General features: G+C 33.8%; 3 protein-coding genes across 6 annotated transcripts; 2 read left to right on the top strand and 1 right to left on the bottom strand.

Moving 5' to 3' along the window:
- The first annotated feature begins 246 nt into the window (after positions 1-246).
- LOC139098124 (calcitonin gene-related peptide type 1 receptor-like) lies at positions 247-4,535 on the top strand. The gene is made up of 5 exons (XM_070650248.1): positions 247-415; positions 658-1,096; positions 2,080-2,336; positions 2,402-2,778; positions 3,610-4,535. The coding sequence occupies exons 1-5, from the start codon at positions 335-337 to the stop codon at positions 4,364-4,366; spliced, it is 1,911 nt and encodes a 636-aa protein (XP_070506349.1). The 5' UTR covers positions 247-334; the 3' UTR covers positions 4,367-4,535.
- Positions 4,536-4,628: 93 nt separating this feature from the next.
- Positions 4,629-7,241, top strand: LOC139098530 (alpha-tocopherol transfer protein-like). Its single transcript, XM_070650761.1, has 3 exons — positions 4,629-4,707; positions 6,071-6,878; positions 7,021-7,241. The coding sequence occupies exons 1-3, from the start codon at positions 4,687-4,689 to the stop codon at positions 7,239-7,241; spliced, it is 1,050 nt and encodes a 349-aa protein (XP_070506862.1). The 5' UTR covers positions 4,629-4,686.
- Positions 7,242-8,465: 1,224 nt separating this feature from the next.
- On the bottom strand, positions 8,466-14,286 carry Sf3b1 (splicing factor 3b subunit 1). 4 transcript variants are annotated; one of them, XM_070650464.1, is made up of 5 exons: positions 14,230-14,286; positions 13,723-14,000; positions 13,536-13,662; positions 11,966-12,219; positions 8,466-11,908 (listed from the first exon to the last, which is right to left on the bottom strand). In XM_070650464.1, the coding sequence occupies exons 1-5, from the start codon at positions 14,234-14,236 to the stop codon at positions 8,642-8,644; spliced, it is 3,933 nt and encodes a 1,310-aa protein (XP_070506565.1). In that variant the 5' UTR covers positions 14,237-14,286; the 3' UTR covers positions 8,466-8,641. The 4 variants fall into 4 exon arrangements, with proteins under 4 accessions (XP_070506565.1, XP_070506564.1, XP_070506566.1 ...); XM_070650463.1 differs by lacking the exon at positions 14,230-14,286 and having other exon boundaries at positions 13,723-14,022; XM_070650465.1 differs by lacking the exon at positions 14,230-14,286 and having other exon boundaries at positions 12,472-13,662; positions 13,723-13,744.
- Between the last annotated feature and the right edge of the window lie 79 nt (positions 14,287-14,365).

Genomic DNA, 14,365 nt, shown 5'->3' with positions numbered 1-14,365 from the left:
TAGTCATCAATTATTTGTTCATTCACGAGACTCCAATATTTATGTTAATAACACAAAATAACAACATTTCTTTATCAAAGTTTAACAAAACTTCTCCTTAACTCCTCACATTTCATAATATTTGCACTGTCAACAAGCCATTCATCGTCAATTTTCGTCAACTTAAATCAATTATATTCGTACAAAAAATATGGTTTTGTGGAAGTGAGAAATATAGAATTGAGAGATCAGTTAGAATCTAGATTGCAATGAGTGAAGACCAAATAAGAGCGACTTGTGGAATTGATTTTTTAGTGCTGGCGCGTTAATTGATTTAATAGAAAAATGAGTCAAAATGACTAATAATTTGTATTTAATAATTGCACAATTAATTATATTAATTAATATCAGAATTGATTGTATTAGTGCTGGAAAGGTGTGTACAAAGATCAATTCAGAGTGTGGCCGTCTCAAATTCAAGTTTTTCGTCATTAGATTGCCGAATAATTCGAACACAACAATAAAAAAATTACTTTACGAAAATAACGGTCAAAAAAAATTTGAATATTATGAAAAAAAAATTTTTTTGAAAAAATTTAACGGTCGCTTTTGAGAAATCCACACTCTGGATCAAGTCATATCAAATGCCCCTTAATTAATCAAATAATTTAATCTTAGGGATGTCACTTTAATGACGCAATTTTCAATCCTAAAGTTTTTCACAATAATGCTTATTGGAAGTGCTATGAAAATTTCTCCGATAAGAATCGACTATATAAAGTCAATTGTATAGTTCAACATGATACATTAAATTTCACCGTCCCCGGATTCATTATACATGAACAATGTGTTCCATTTGACTATAGATCGTCATCAATTAGTAAATTGGTTCAAAGTTCATTGTCAAATGAAACTTACAGTTTATGGATCAAATGTTGTGATGATGCTGAAAGCTGCTGTAGTCAAATGATGGACAGCTATCAAGGGGAAAATTTCTTTAACACATGTGATGCACATTGGGATGGAATTAGTTGTTTTGGAGAGACTAATCCAGGAGATGCTGTTAAGATGCCATGTCCGTATTATATTAGGAAGTACGATGATTCGGAATGTGAATGTGAGTGGACAATTGTGATGAATATTTGAGTTTTTGTGATATTGTGACTTACTTATTTACTTATTTCGCTGGTCGTATAGATCAATTGTGATCCATGGCTTAATAGCTTCTTGTTGGAGTGTTAGAAAGTTCTTTAAATAGCAAAGAGACCACTTGTTAGGTATTTTAGTGCTCATTATGTTCCATGAAAGCATCCTCTTTGCCTGTTAGGGAATGTAGCTTAGGTTTTGATCAGTGAATTGTGATTTCTGGAATCCACGTCTTTTTGAAGATATTTGACAATTGGAGCAGAGAAAAAATGGATTTTTATAGGGTTATAGGCCTGCAGTTTTCTGCATCTATGCATCTATGTGCAACTAATTTTGACAAACCCTGGATTTTTAAGCATGTAGTATTTAATTACATACTCTAATCATGTTCTAAAGCGGAGGATAGATTACAACAAAAAGCATATCACTTGACTGTTGCTAACATTGTCATCAAGTTTGTGCTGGTCCTCTGTCCGTACGTTAAGTTTTTGCTTGTCCCAGAAAAAATTAAATCAGTGGTGCTCAACCTATTTTGTTGTCACGATATCCTTTGACTCTATAGTTCTGGAATATTCCACAGCATGCCAGTCTGCCGTGGCTTGCAGGCTGTCCACCACTAAATGAAGTATTAGCTATGATTTATTGGAAATTCAAGGAGAGTTTTTGGGGTTGTTTCCTCTCTTTTCAAGCATAGTTCTTCAATTTGATAGAATTTTTTGATACAAGGACTCAAAATTCGAGAAAATCCAAGTTAGTTTCTTCAATTAGCCCCAAAACATTAAAAATCTATCTAAATTTGAAATTACAGCTAGGCTTTCTCGATACCGGGACCGGGACCGTCCCAGAAAAGTTTCGTGAACGGGATTTCGGGAAAGCATAATTACAGCTCCAATAACTTGACATTTTACCACAAATTATTTATTAAAATTCTCGCTATTTCCTTTCCATCTACAGATTCCTACGAAAAAATATGCCAACCAAATGGAACTTGGACAAAGAATGACTTCACACAGTGCTATGAAAGTGAACGTCTCAAAAATTTTACCTTATGGCATTTGATAATATTAAGTATAACAATAATTTTCTGTTTACCGCCAATCCTTTCATTTACATTGTGTATTTGGTGCTATGGAAAGCACATGAAGGCACTTGTTGCTTTAATAATTTTCGTTACACTTCGGAGTATTTTGAAATTGGCATTAGTCAGCATGGTATGAACATTTTGTTTCTCTTTCTTTAAAAACCTTTTCGTCTGACAAAGTCTTTTCATTTTCAGGTTTACAGCGATTCCATGACATTGACAACGAATTCAATGATCTGCAAAACTCTCGTCGCATTAACACATTTTTCCGGCAGCATGTCATATGCATGCTTATCAATGATAGTACTGAAATTACTGCAAATTGTAAAGAATTGGTCATCTGGAAATTGGGGGATGTTCATGCTCATGTCAATGGGTTTATTGCTGAGCATTTTGAGTACCGTAATTTGGTCATTTGCTATGAAAATATTTTCGAACAAGTTATGTTGGGCTGATGATGGTAATTTTCATTGGATTTATGATGTTGTGAGGATATGCATACTTGTCATTGCGGTCGTTTTCTTCATCCTTTGCATTTGTCATCAGTCGGAACAATATGACAAGCATATAGTGTAAGTAATTTGGTTGCAATTTATTAAATTATTTTATTTATATTGGAGATCCAATTTGGTATTTTTATGAATCAATCAATTAAGAATATATGACTCAGGAAAGATGCAGACATATTGTTTTCAGTTTCATTCAAGTCATCTAGTTAGAGTTGGAAATTTCTGTGTTGTTTGTCACACTTACGTCATAACAACAAATTTGATTGTTTTGGGCAGTTTCTTGGTAGGAGTTTCAATAATATGTGATATTTTGACATTCCTAATCTGTACGGCACAAGTGAAGAAGGCTCCTGTATAGAAAAAATCTACTCAAGTCGACATCGACTCCGATTTGAGTTGATTTCGTGCTCTATGCACCGCTAAAACAGTCACACCAACTCGGTTTGTGTAATTCACGACACAAAATTTGTGGCTAGGTACGTTGCATTGACATATCCTGGGTCATGCAGCTTGCAGAGTATGGAAAGCAAAAACATCTATACGGACAAAAAACAGTCATCACGCTCCGCTTAAACTCTTTTATTAGCACCAAATAGAAGTCACATCCATCTGAATGACTTATGGCAACCATTTGGATCCCACAGCGGCATCAATTTGTGTCGCTCGGGCAAAGATTATACTCCTTTCTTTGATACACCTAACAATTAATAATGTCCTTACTCATGAGAATATCTATCAAATTGACCAAATTTTGGCACTTGAGCTACACAAAGGCTTCATTTGGATGTCGCACAAATCTCGAATTTTATATGCTTTCTCTGTGTCACTATAATGCTTTAAACAAATATATTGCTATATTTCAGATTAAAAAACATTATTTCCATTTAATTACAGATTATTCCTAAAAGTATTCATCGTTCCTCTATCAATTTTCACACTTCCAATAATATTAAGCCTATTCTCATCAATGTTTGGACTCTGTGGATGGGAACACACATACAGATTTTTGCACGAGTTCCTAGAATTTCTACAAATTTTATCAATATGCATACTTTACTTCATTCCATTCCCAAAAACACCCTCAAAGCTTAAATCATGGTCATCAACAAAGACATCATCACAAAATTCCAATGTAAGTTTAGCGCCATCAAGACTATCACATCATCGTGATGACGCATATAGTAATTGGCATGATGCAGTTGTATATGCAAATAGCACAGCTTGTTATGATAATGACATCGTGTATGAGAACATTAGCACTTTACCTGAACCGTACAAAGCAGATAACAATGAAAATGTAAATAATCCGAGAAACAGCAGCAATCAACGACATACAATTCGTCAAGTCATGTTACGTGCCAAAAAGAACTTACCAAATATGGAAAATGTATCACCTAGAAAATTATCAGCACCTCCAATACCAAAAATTATTCCTAATCAAATTCTTGACGATGTTCAGCTATTTGATGCTTATTATAGAAGTTTAGATTCAGTTTGCACTAGTTCCGATAGTAATGATCAGATAGAGTCTAGTAATAGTAATAAGAGAATATCAATCAAAAATATTAGTAAGGTTTTTATGCCGCGTCACAGTCATCACAAAAATTCAACAGTTGATGCGACATCGAATGACATTGAAAAATTTATGTAACTGCATTAATGTGTCCACGAGTTTGGTCGTCGCCTTGGATGTTTACAAAACAGCATCGTCAACATGATAGAAAAGCAATATCATATATTTATAAAGTGTGCAGATTGTGCCCAAAAACCTGTTAAGATGTAACAATAAATATTCAAATTTTTTACATCAAAAACCAGAATGAGATTTTATTGCTTTTTTTGGACCTTTTCCGAAGAATATTTTATGGACATCTTTCAGTTGCTTTTGATCATCGATTGAGTTCATACATATAGGAAAATATTGTGCATAGTTGACAGTTTTAAGGTAGAAGATTAAAGATAAAAGAAGCCATGGCAAACGACTTGAAAAGGGTAAGGGTTTTTGAAGTGTTTGAGGAAGAAGCACAGTTTAGACTGGGAGTATCAACTTTGATCTATGAAGTCCTCAATTGTCAACAATTTTCTTCAATTATTTTGTGTTTTTAATTGAAAAAGTAGAAAAAGTGAAAATAAAGAATTTATAGTTTTACCTTGGGTTCGTCCAAAATTGGAGGCCTCCAGACATGGACGAACTTAAATATACAGTCAAAATACAGACCTGAACATCTAAAATACCAATCTGCAGTCCTTGACCGAACTCTAATTTTGTCCCATTGATTCTGAAGCCTTGAAGTGCGTCAATTTTTCCAGAATCCCTGCCTGAATCCTAATTTTCTTATTACAATGTTATGCTTCATATTCTCAATTTTGCTAGTTTTATGAAAATATTCAAATAATCCATCTAAACTTCATTGTACATATTTCACCGATTGATTCGCTTAATTATGCAAATTGACTCGAACGTTACATTTTACACGTGTTGATTGTCAAAGAAAATTCTCTGGTAGCATAAAATAACAATTATTTCATGTGGATATTAATACAGAGACATTAGTGTATGAGATTCTTTATTAGATTCAGATCTAGACACGGAGTCGTCATTGAGCCTTAAAAAGATCTGTTTATTAATAGTTAAATAGTATCCATATTGAGCTAAATATAATATTCGCATGGTGAAAAATATTTTTCTAGACACTTCTCATGTCATGTAAACTAAAATTTCATAAACAGCATTGCAACATCCGATTTCAAGAAAACAAAACATAAATGCACACAATATAAGACGAAAAACTTTAGGAAGTTGTTTGTAAAAAACAAAACATGTTTTACAAAAAAATATTTTTTGAAGGCCATGTAACACACGGACACGTGAAGCTACAACACAAAGAAATAAAGTTTTCCGAAGAATTTGGTCAATGACTTTTTTAATCGATGATGTTTTGGAGATTTTGATTTATTTTACATAAAAATTTATATTTAGAGAATGTTCTGACGGTTATCTTAAGAACCAGAAGTCAATGAACCATTTTGTGTCTTTGATTACTTACGTTCTTTTTGGAACTTAGAGCATAGGTTGCTGCAAAATGACTTTCATTTGACTCTATTGATGGCCGAATCTCAAAGCTTGTACAAATTTTCAGTTTTAACATCTAGCTATCCATTCCGTCATTGCTATCCTACGCCATGTTGCTCTTGGAGCACCGAGATGACTTTTTCCTTGTGGATTCCAACCAATGGTTGTATAGCAAGCTTGTATCTCTTCCCCAGCTACAACACTATTCAGCTTTTGAACTGTGTGGCTGTGATCTTCCTTGTCAAATAATCTCAAAATTTTCATTTACTTCCATTTTTTCAGTATCAAGAAAAGTCAATCACACCTGTGGAGGAATACGTATGCACATTAAGCGATGACTTACAAAAGATAGCAGAAAATGAATTAAGGGAAACAGACAAACTCCGAATACACAGCCTAAAAGCATTGAGGGATTGGGTGATGGAGAATCAACGCATCATTAAATGTCGTCTTGACAATATGGTTCTATTGAAGGTTCTCAGAGTAAAGAAATACAGCATTCCGTTAGCCCAAGAAACAATTGAACGACAACTACTATTCCATGAAGGTCTTGACGGATATGATTTCTTTTCAAATGTTGATGTATTGAAGCCACATGTCTTGGAGATGCTAGAAAAAGGATTGATTACAGTACTTCCAAAACGTGACGAAAACAGAAGATTGACAATTTATATCCGATTCGAATTGATAGATCCAGCAATTCCTGAAATTGGAAATGTTTTCTTGTCATTAGTGACGATTTTGTTGGAAATTCTTACTGACGACGAAGAAAATCAAATTCGAGGTTTTAATTACATTTTCGACTTAAGTGGAGCAAATCTTAAGCAGTTGTTGATCTTTCCCATTGATATATGGCTAAAAATTGGCAAAAATTCTGAAAAGGCATTAGCAATTAGACATAAATCTTTTCATTTTCTAAACGTTCATCCATCGGCAATGTTTTTGATAAAATTCTTTATGAAGCATATGCCAGACAAGTTACGGAAACGAGTTAAGCTTTATACAACAAATCTGGCTGAGTCTGGTATTGTACCGTTGGATAATATCCCAACTGAATATGGTGGGACGATTCCTATGAAAACTATAACAGGTGTGTACAGAAATTTGTAGTCCTGATTGGCTATTGGCTTGTCAAATTTGCTAGGACCAAGAAATCATGATCAACCTTTTGATCATAGTCAATTCTGTTCCTTTAAAATAATAATCCACAACTTCACAAATTTAAATTTCAGATGAATGGAAGGAACTCATACTCTCCAAGAAGGAATACTTTGAATCCTATAAAGATGTCAGGATCAACCGAGCTCTATATCCGCAAAGTTATCTAGATTGTACCCTCGATAGCTTGAAAGTGCCTGTTAATCATTTGGATTTCAATAACAATATTAAATCGAAAAATGAATATGTTAGTGCTGGAGTTATTGGTAGCTTTAGAAAGCTTGAAATTGATTAGATTCACATAATTAAGCACTTGATTCACATATCTAAAGTTAAGTTATTTAATATTCTGTAAAGTCAACTACTATTTTTTATATCCAATACTTTTTTTGTGTATTCAACCCACTTTTCTACACATTGCAAACTGCTTATCTGATTTTAAATTCACGAAATTTAACGCTTATGCAACTGATTCTGAGAATCCATGTCTTTTCACTTTCGAAGTAATGCAAATTATATAATTGAATTATTTAACATTAATACTGTAAGATTTATTATAGCTGTACCATAAATGCACAAATAAAGTAGTTTTTAAAATTATTTCCTTAATGGTGATCCTAGTAGCTCCCTTTTATCGTCATCCGTCCAATCAGAGTATTCATTTAATGTTGCTGGCACATCAACTTTACCCAACTCAAATTTCTTATTATGCTCTTTAATTTGTTCCAATGTATCTTTGAATAGCTCAAATCGCATTAAGTCTTCATCGGTTGTATAATTTCTTTTAAAATCAATCTGTTTAATAATTTGGATATTTGAGTAATTTCGATTACATTAGCATGGCATTTTAATTTCACTTACTTTAAATTGTTGCCATTGTGATTCAATTGTGTCAGTTCCATTTTTTAAATCACTTGACGATGAATAAGAAGCATAAAATACGAGAATCAAAGAAGCAACTCGAAGTAATTTCATGTTTTATGTACTTTCACCGTCACTGCTAAATGAATACTGAATTATTTTAGTTTTGCGGCAACTATTAATATTTTATTTTGCAGAAAGTAAAATGATGACTTGCTTATGGTCAAAAAAAAATGATGGTATGAGAAGGAAAGAATGTGCAATATGAAAACAATGAGATGTTTAAACTGTTGCGATTCCTTTCACCTTTTTAAAAAGGTTTTCGTATATGCTTTCAAATATCTTCTTGCTGATCATCATAGAGAATTGTCGTTTCATAACTGATTTGAAAATCTTAGCTGGATCTTTTGTTGTGGAAGATTTAAGGTCGATTTATTATTTTTTTTTTCAGATTTAAGGACTTTCCAGATTATTCTTCTATTTGTTAAGCTTCTCACTTACCTTAGTTCCACTTCTGACTGCTTTTCATCCTTCAAGGATCTATTTGAACCACAAAATTTAATTATTTACTTTTTTAATCCACGTTGTTTTACAAACCTACTGAAATACAATAAATTTCAAATTTAAAATGTCCGTTAAAAAGTAATATCAAACACAATTTATTTAAAATCATAAATTTTATTGGATTTACTCAATAATCAAGATTCTTACATAATAAAATCATATCATCCACATATTCTTTTTTATCCACATATTCGGTGTTTTTTATTAGGAAGAAGAAAGAACGTCGAGACATGAAATGCGAAATGAATAAAAGTTGATAACATAGTAAGCTTATAAATTGTAGTCTAGTTCATATCGAACGTATTGATTTTTCGGATCATTTTCAATGCGTGGATATCCAGCTATTAGTGCATCTTGAGCTCCAATGTATAGTGAATTGTAAATTTTCCAATAAACATCTCTGACTTTTCTCGCAGGATGGAAAAGACCCTGTAATGTATACTGTAAGATTTTAATTGGTCCAAGTGCGACGCGTAATCCCTCAACAGCGTCCATAAATGCCTGTACTAAATGTGGTGACGTTTCAAATATATTCGGCCATACATAATTTAGTAAATGTATTAGAGCATCTTCACAACCGAATCCATAAACTCCTAATGCCATATGTTTTATTGCAGCACAAGCTGTCTGTCTATGAACTAAATCACGATCCATGAGAGCATCTTCGAGTAATGGTACGACTGCATATATATAATCTTTACCCATTTCACCAATATACTCGAAAAGGAATGACAATGACTTGAGTACACCATTTTGTACATTCAATTCCGGTACACGATATTCGTTCATTAATGCTGGTAGTACGGTGAAAGGTCGACATGTTTCACCGACAATAGCAATACCAACTGTTGTACACACGCGATTCTGTCGTTCCTGTACTTTCAAGTTATTTAATAATGTCGCGAGAACATCATGTGGACCAATTGCTTTTGCAATATAACCGAATGTGTTGACTGTTGCTCGTCTGATTGCTTTCTTATGTGCTTTAAGTAATTCCAATAATTCGAAACAAATTCTCATCCATTCACGTGCTGATACATATTCAGGACCACGATCAGCAATACGACCAACAAGATCAATGCAATTTTCTTGTACTTTTTCGTGACGATTCTTAAGGATGGGCGTTAATCTTGGCAAAAGATCTTTAATTGGCGGTGTCATTTTAGTCATTCCAATAACATTCACAATAGCCTTTAATGCACCGAGAATCGAACCCAAAACTTCTGGATATTCTTCACCAAGATATTCATACAGCACAACACCCAAATGCCCCATAAGTTTCTCTTCCTGACATGTCTTCATTACAACTGCAATTCTGGATATAAGATCTGCTGCTTGTTGACGTACCTTTGCTGATTTATTGTTCAATCGCCAGAGAATTGTACCGCAAATTTGTGGTAAATATGGCTTGACTCTTTTACTCAACTGATTGACAATTGTACCAAATCCATTAAGCATAACGACATCCTCGGTTGTTTGTTCTTGGAAAGCATATAAAATACCATCAATAAGTTGTTCCTCAAGACGTGAATCAATATCAGCCGCACCAAGATTTCCCATAATTTTCTCAACTGTTTCCATAACCATTTTACGATACTGCTCATTTTCATCCTTTAAATCGTCAACAACACGATTAATAATTTCAGATGATCCAACTTTATTAGCAATTTCAACAGTCGTGTCCACCAATTGACGATAATTACGACGATCCAATGCCATACGATGATTCCAGAAATGCTTGAAAAAGTGAGGCAAAATTTCTTCTTTAATATATTGAGCTTCAACACCATCCGTTGCACAACATTGCTTGACGACTTTCAATACAATCTTCTTCATTTCTTCGTCAGGCGATTGAAATTCACGAATTAAAATCAACATGACTTCACGTGTATAATAATTGGCATATTCAGCATCCATCAATGGAATTAAATATCCAATAGCTTTAAGGAACGCAGCAAGACCTTTACCACGATGTGTTCTGATACCTTTCCACAATGGTTTCAAGACGGAATCAAAACTTTCAATTCCATATGGTGTTGATGCTTCTGCTAAAGCAGCAATTGCCAATGCAGTAATTGTACGAACTTTTTGCTGTTCATCGACTAATCCATGCTCAATAATTTCAACCAATGACTTTAAATGTGGTAAAATAGCACATCCCATAAGAATAGCAATTTGTTGGACAATTTTGATACCAGTATGTCGTGCTTGCCATGACTTCTTACTCTTACAGACGGCTTTCAAGAAGGGCAAGAGTGATGGAATACCGAGCGATGAAGCAACGACAGCAAATGCTCTTGCCGTTGTATTTCTGACATATTCATCAATATTATCAATATCAGGTCTCATTGTACTGATCATAGTAGCTAAACCTGCTGCTTTTGCCAAATTTGAAATAATTTCACGACCTTCAACACGCGCATAGTAATCTTCATCAATCAACAGTGGCTCAATAACGACTAAAATTTTGTGGACATAAGGACGTACCAAGTCATCAAGTTTGTATAAAATTCTGTCAATAACTTTAACCAGTAAATGTCTTTCTTGATCTTCAAGTGTCGGTGACATGAGCAATGGTAAAATTTGATTAAATAATGGACCAGCTCCAAATTCTCTTGCCTTATCTGTGATTTGACGTAATGCTGCTTTTCTCATTGGTGGAGTTCCGTTCTTAATTTTGAGCAACAATTTCATGATTTTTCTTTCGCGCTGTTCTTCTGGTGTCAGCGATTCTTCATCGACTTCAACGAGCAATTTGTCAAAATATTGTGCATCTTCTGGCTTCATAAATGGTAAATTTCCTTTAGGCTGATTATCGTTGAATTTTGCAGCACTTTTATCTTCTTGTTGGATGAAGAATCCAGCTGGAGTTCCAGCTATCGGTGTCGGTGTTGCTTGTAATTTACGTGCTGGCGTACGAATAGGAATATATCCAGCTGGGACAGGCAATACTTTATATCCTGGTGGGAAAAGTGAGTCCAATTCTTCATCGGAAAATGGACGATTTCGTTCATCAATTTCTTTTTCCCAACGATATGCTTGAAGTTGTTCTGGTGTCATTGATGCTAAATGTCCAGGTGTTGGAGTGGCCATTGCCATAGCTTTCGCTCCGATTGGAGTGGAACCGCTAGGTGTTAATAATGGCGTCGCATGACTTGGCGTTGTCATATTATGTGGAGTCATTGACGGCGTCATAGAAGACGGAGTCGCGCCTGAAGGAGTTTCGTCCCAACGTGAACGTCTCTTTGATGCTCCTGGTGTGGAATCAATCATTTCAGCAGCACCTCTATCTGCTCTTGGTGTTTCCATCCATCCACTATTATGTCCAGGCGTTTCACGTTCTGTTCGTGGTGTTTCATCCCAACGATTTCGTCTTGTTGATTTTTCTTGTGCTGGAGTTTCTCCTCGTCCTGGTGTGGTCGCATGACTTGATACTGCAGGAGTTGCATCCCAAATTCTTGCACTTGGAGTTGCTCCGGGTGTTTCACTTCCTTTATGTCCTGGAGTTTCGTCCCATCTGTGATCTGCTGGCGTTTTCTGTTGAAATATTAATGAATTTAGTGGATATTCAAGTACTTTATTTAATTGACTTACATCTGTATCCCAAGTCGGCGTTGTTGATCCAGCAGCTGCTTTTTTAGCTGGAACAAATTGTTCGTCTATTGTTTGATCCCATCTTCCACGTTTCTTTGGTTCTGATCGATTAGAATCGCCATTTGATACTTTCAACGATCCATCTTTTGACTTTTCTTGAATCTTTTTACGCAATTCAGCTTCCTCGCCACGAAGTTGCTGCTCTCGCATAATTTCTGTGTATGTTCTGGACGCGACATCGGGAGTTTTGCCACCTAAAAGTATGAAGCAGAAAAATTTATTTAATAATTGTTTATAAAATCTCAATAAAAATTAATTTCATCAAATTATGGCATCGATTATGGAAAACTTTTAATGACATGATTCAAAATTAAAAGTAATTCCATCTGTGCCGTAAAATCTACAAAAAAGAGGAAAATTTTTGAAATTTGCTAATAACGAGAATGTAATGAAAAAGTAAATTAAATATTATTGATCAAATTTCAAAATTTCTCCACAATACGTACGTGATAGAGATTGAGGATATATCGCAATACTGAAATCATATTTGAAAAATATGTTTATGCTCTTTTTTTTTAAATTTCATAAATAGATAAATTAAGATTTCAAATATTTCATTCAGTTCATTGCATCATCTTCCACATCCACATAATTGCCTAAAATAAATCTGGTTCGATTAATATGGTTTTGTAAAGTTCAACATTCAATCAACATTCGCTCAATTCGAAAGTGGAAGGACAACGGATTGTCTATGATGCATTTGACTTTTTTAATTGTGATAATTGATATTTTGTGCATTTTTCTTTGTTTTAATTGCCCTATTTTTAATTCCAGAATTTCATTACATCTAGTTAGTTTCGCTTAAATTTGTAAATTTCCGTTAGATTTTTAAAACTTTCGTTTAATTTTCAAATAAAATGTTCGTTAAAATTTTCAAAAATTTCATAACCGTTAAATTTTAAATATATTTCTACCGTTATGTTTTGCAAATTTCTAAGGCAGATCCGAATTAAAATCGATAAAAGAATTTCATAAATTTTCAATGCAACTGAAACGTTTATAAACAAATTGATATGATATGTTAGTACAATAGTGGAAAATCAACAGACAGACAATCGTTTAGCGTTGTTATTATGCATAAAACCAAAGAAAAATGCACAAATCAAGATTACGAAATCAATATTTTTTGACTGTAAGTTATGCAAATCATTTAAGGGATAATAATATTCAACATTGTACTGCCACTTTGTACTTAATAATCAATATTTCTAATGGTTCTAAAAACCTCTCGGTAAACAATGGGCCGATATTCATTTTTATTTGATAAAACTATCCCATCTTAAATTGCTGTGATCCTGCAGTAAACCTGTGGTAATGTTTATACTCGCATTAATAAATTGCGGACTAAATGTATCTTATAATCTATGCAATTGATAATCATACAAACATGTCTCAAATGTTCACTCACTCACCATACTTGAAACATTAATACAAAGCTTATTAATAAGCCTAATGGATAGTCTTAAGTACTAAGGATTAATAAAAATTAAAATAAATGAAAGAAACTTACCATCAGCAAATGGATCAACTCGTTCTGGTGAAATGACCAGCTTTCGTCGCTTCTGTCTGTATTCATCTTCCTTCTCGCCAACTGTTTTTGGTCTTCGATCAGCAAATGGATCATATTCTGGCTCGCTCTGAAATGACATGATTTCATGAGATTTCGTCATGCATTTAGTATTATTTAAACTACTTACTCTAGCGATATCAGCGAAGAAAGCAAGAGGAGCTCCAATACCAGTTGTTCTCTTATCACTTGCTCTGACTGGTTCATCATCATCTTCATCTTCGTCCTCATTTGTCGCAATTGATGTTACATATCCTTCATATTTTTGCTTTCCCTGAGCTCCATTGCCATCATAAATCTCTGAATCGAAATATCCAGCATCTAAAAGTCCAATTCCTTTACTTTTCTCATCATCTGCCTGTGCTTTTCGTTTTCGTTCCTGAATGTCCTTTATTTGTGATTCTATGTCTGTAATTGGTAATGAATTCATTATTTACTGGATGTCTACGAATCGGCAACAAAAAATCGATTTTGGGTCAAAACGTTTACAAAATTATTAAAATTTTCTTCTTATTTGGATGTTTTGTTGCTTTTAAATACGTTATTATTGTAATATAAATATTTATTCAACTTGTTAAAGTGTTTGTAGAACTGAATAAAGTGTATTTATTGTATTAAATTAATTTTTTATTCTCACCTTCCATATTTTTTCTGAATTTCCAATTTATTTTTTGAATTCAGCGTCTCAGTGATGTCAATTCAGCGTGAAAAAACTGCTTAATTTGCCCGATCTGCAAACTACAACATTGGGTTTCAATTGGTTGCTTTGGTAA

This window comes from Chironomus tepperi, unplaced genomic scaffold, assembly GCF_022539635.2.
Source record: "Chironomus tepperi strain 1889 unplaced genomic scaffold, CSIRO-AGI_Ctep_v1 contig_445, whole genome shotgun sequence".
NCBI lineage: Eukaryota > Metazoa > Arthropoda > Insecta > Diptera > Chironomidae > Chironomus > Chironomus tepperi.
This window is presented reverse-complemented; position numbering and strand designations above follow the sequence as displayed.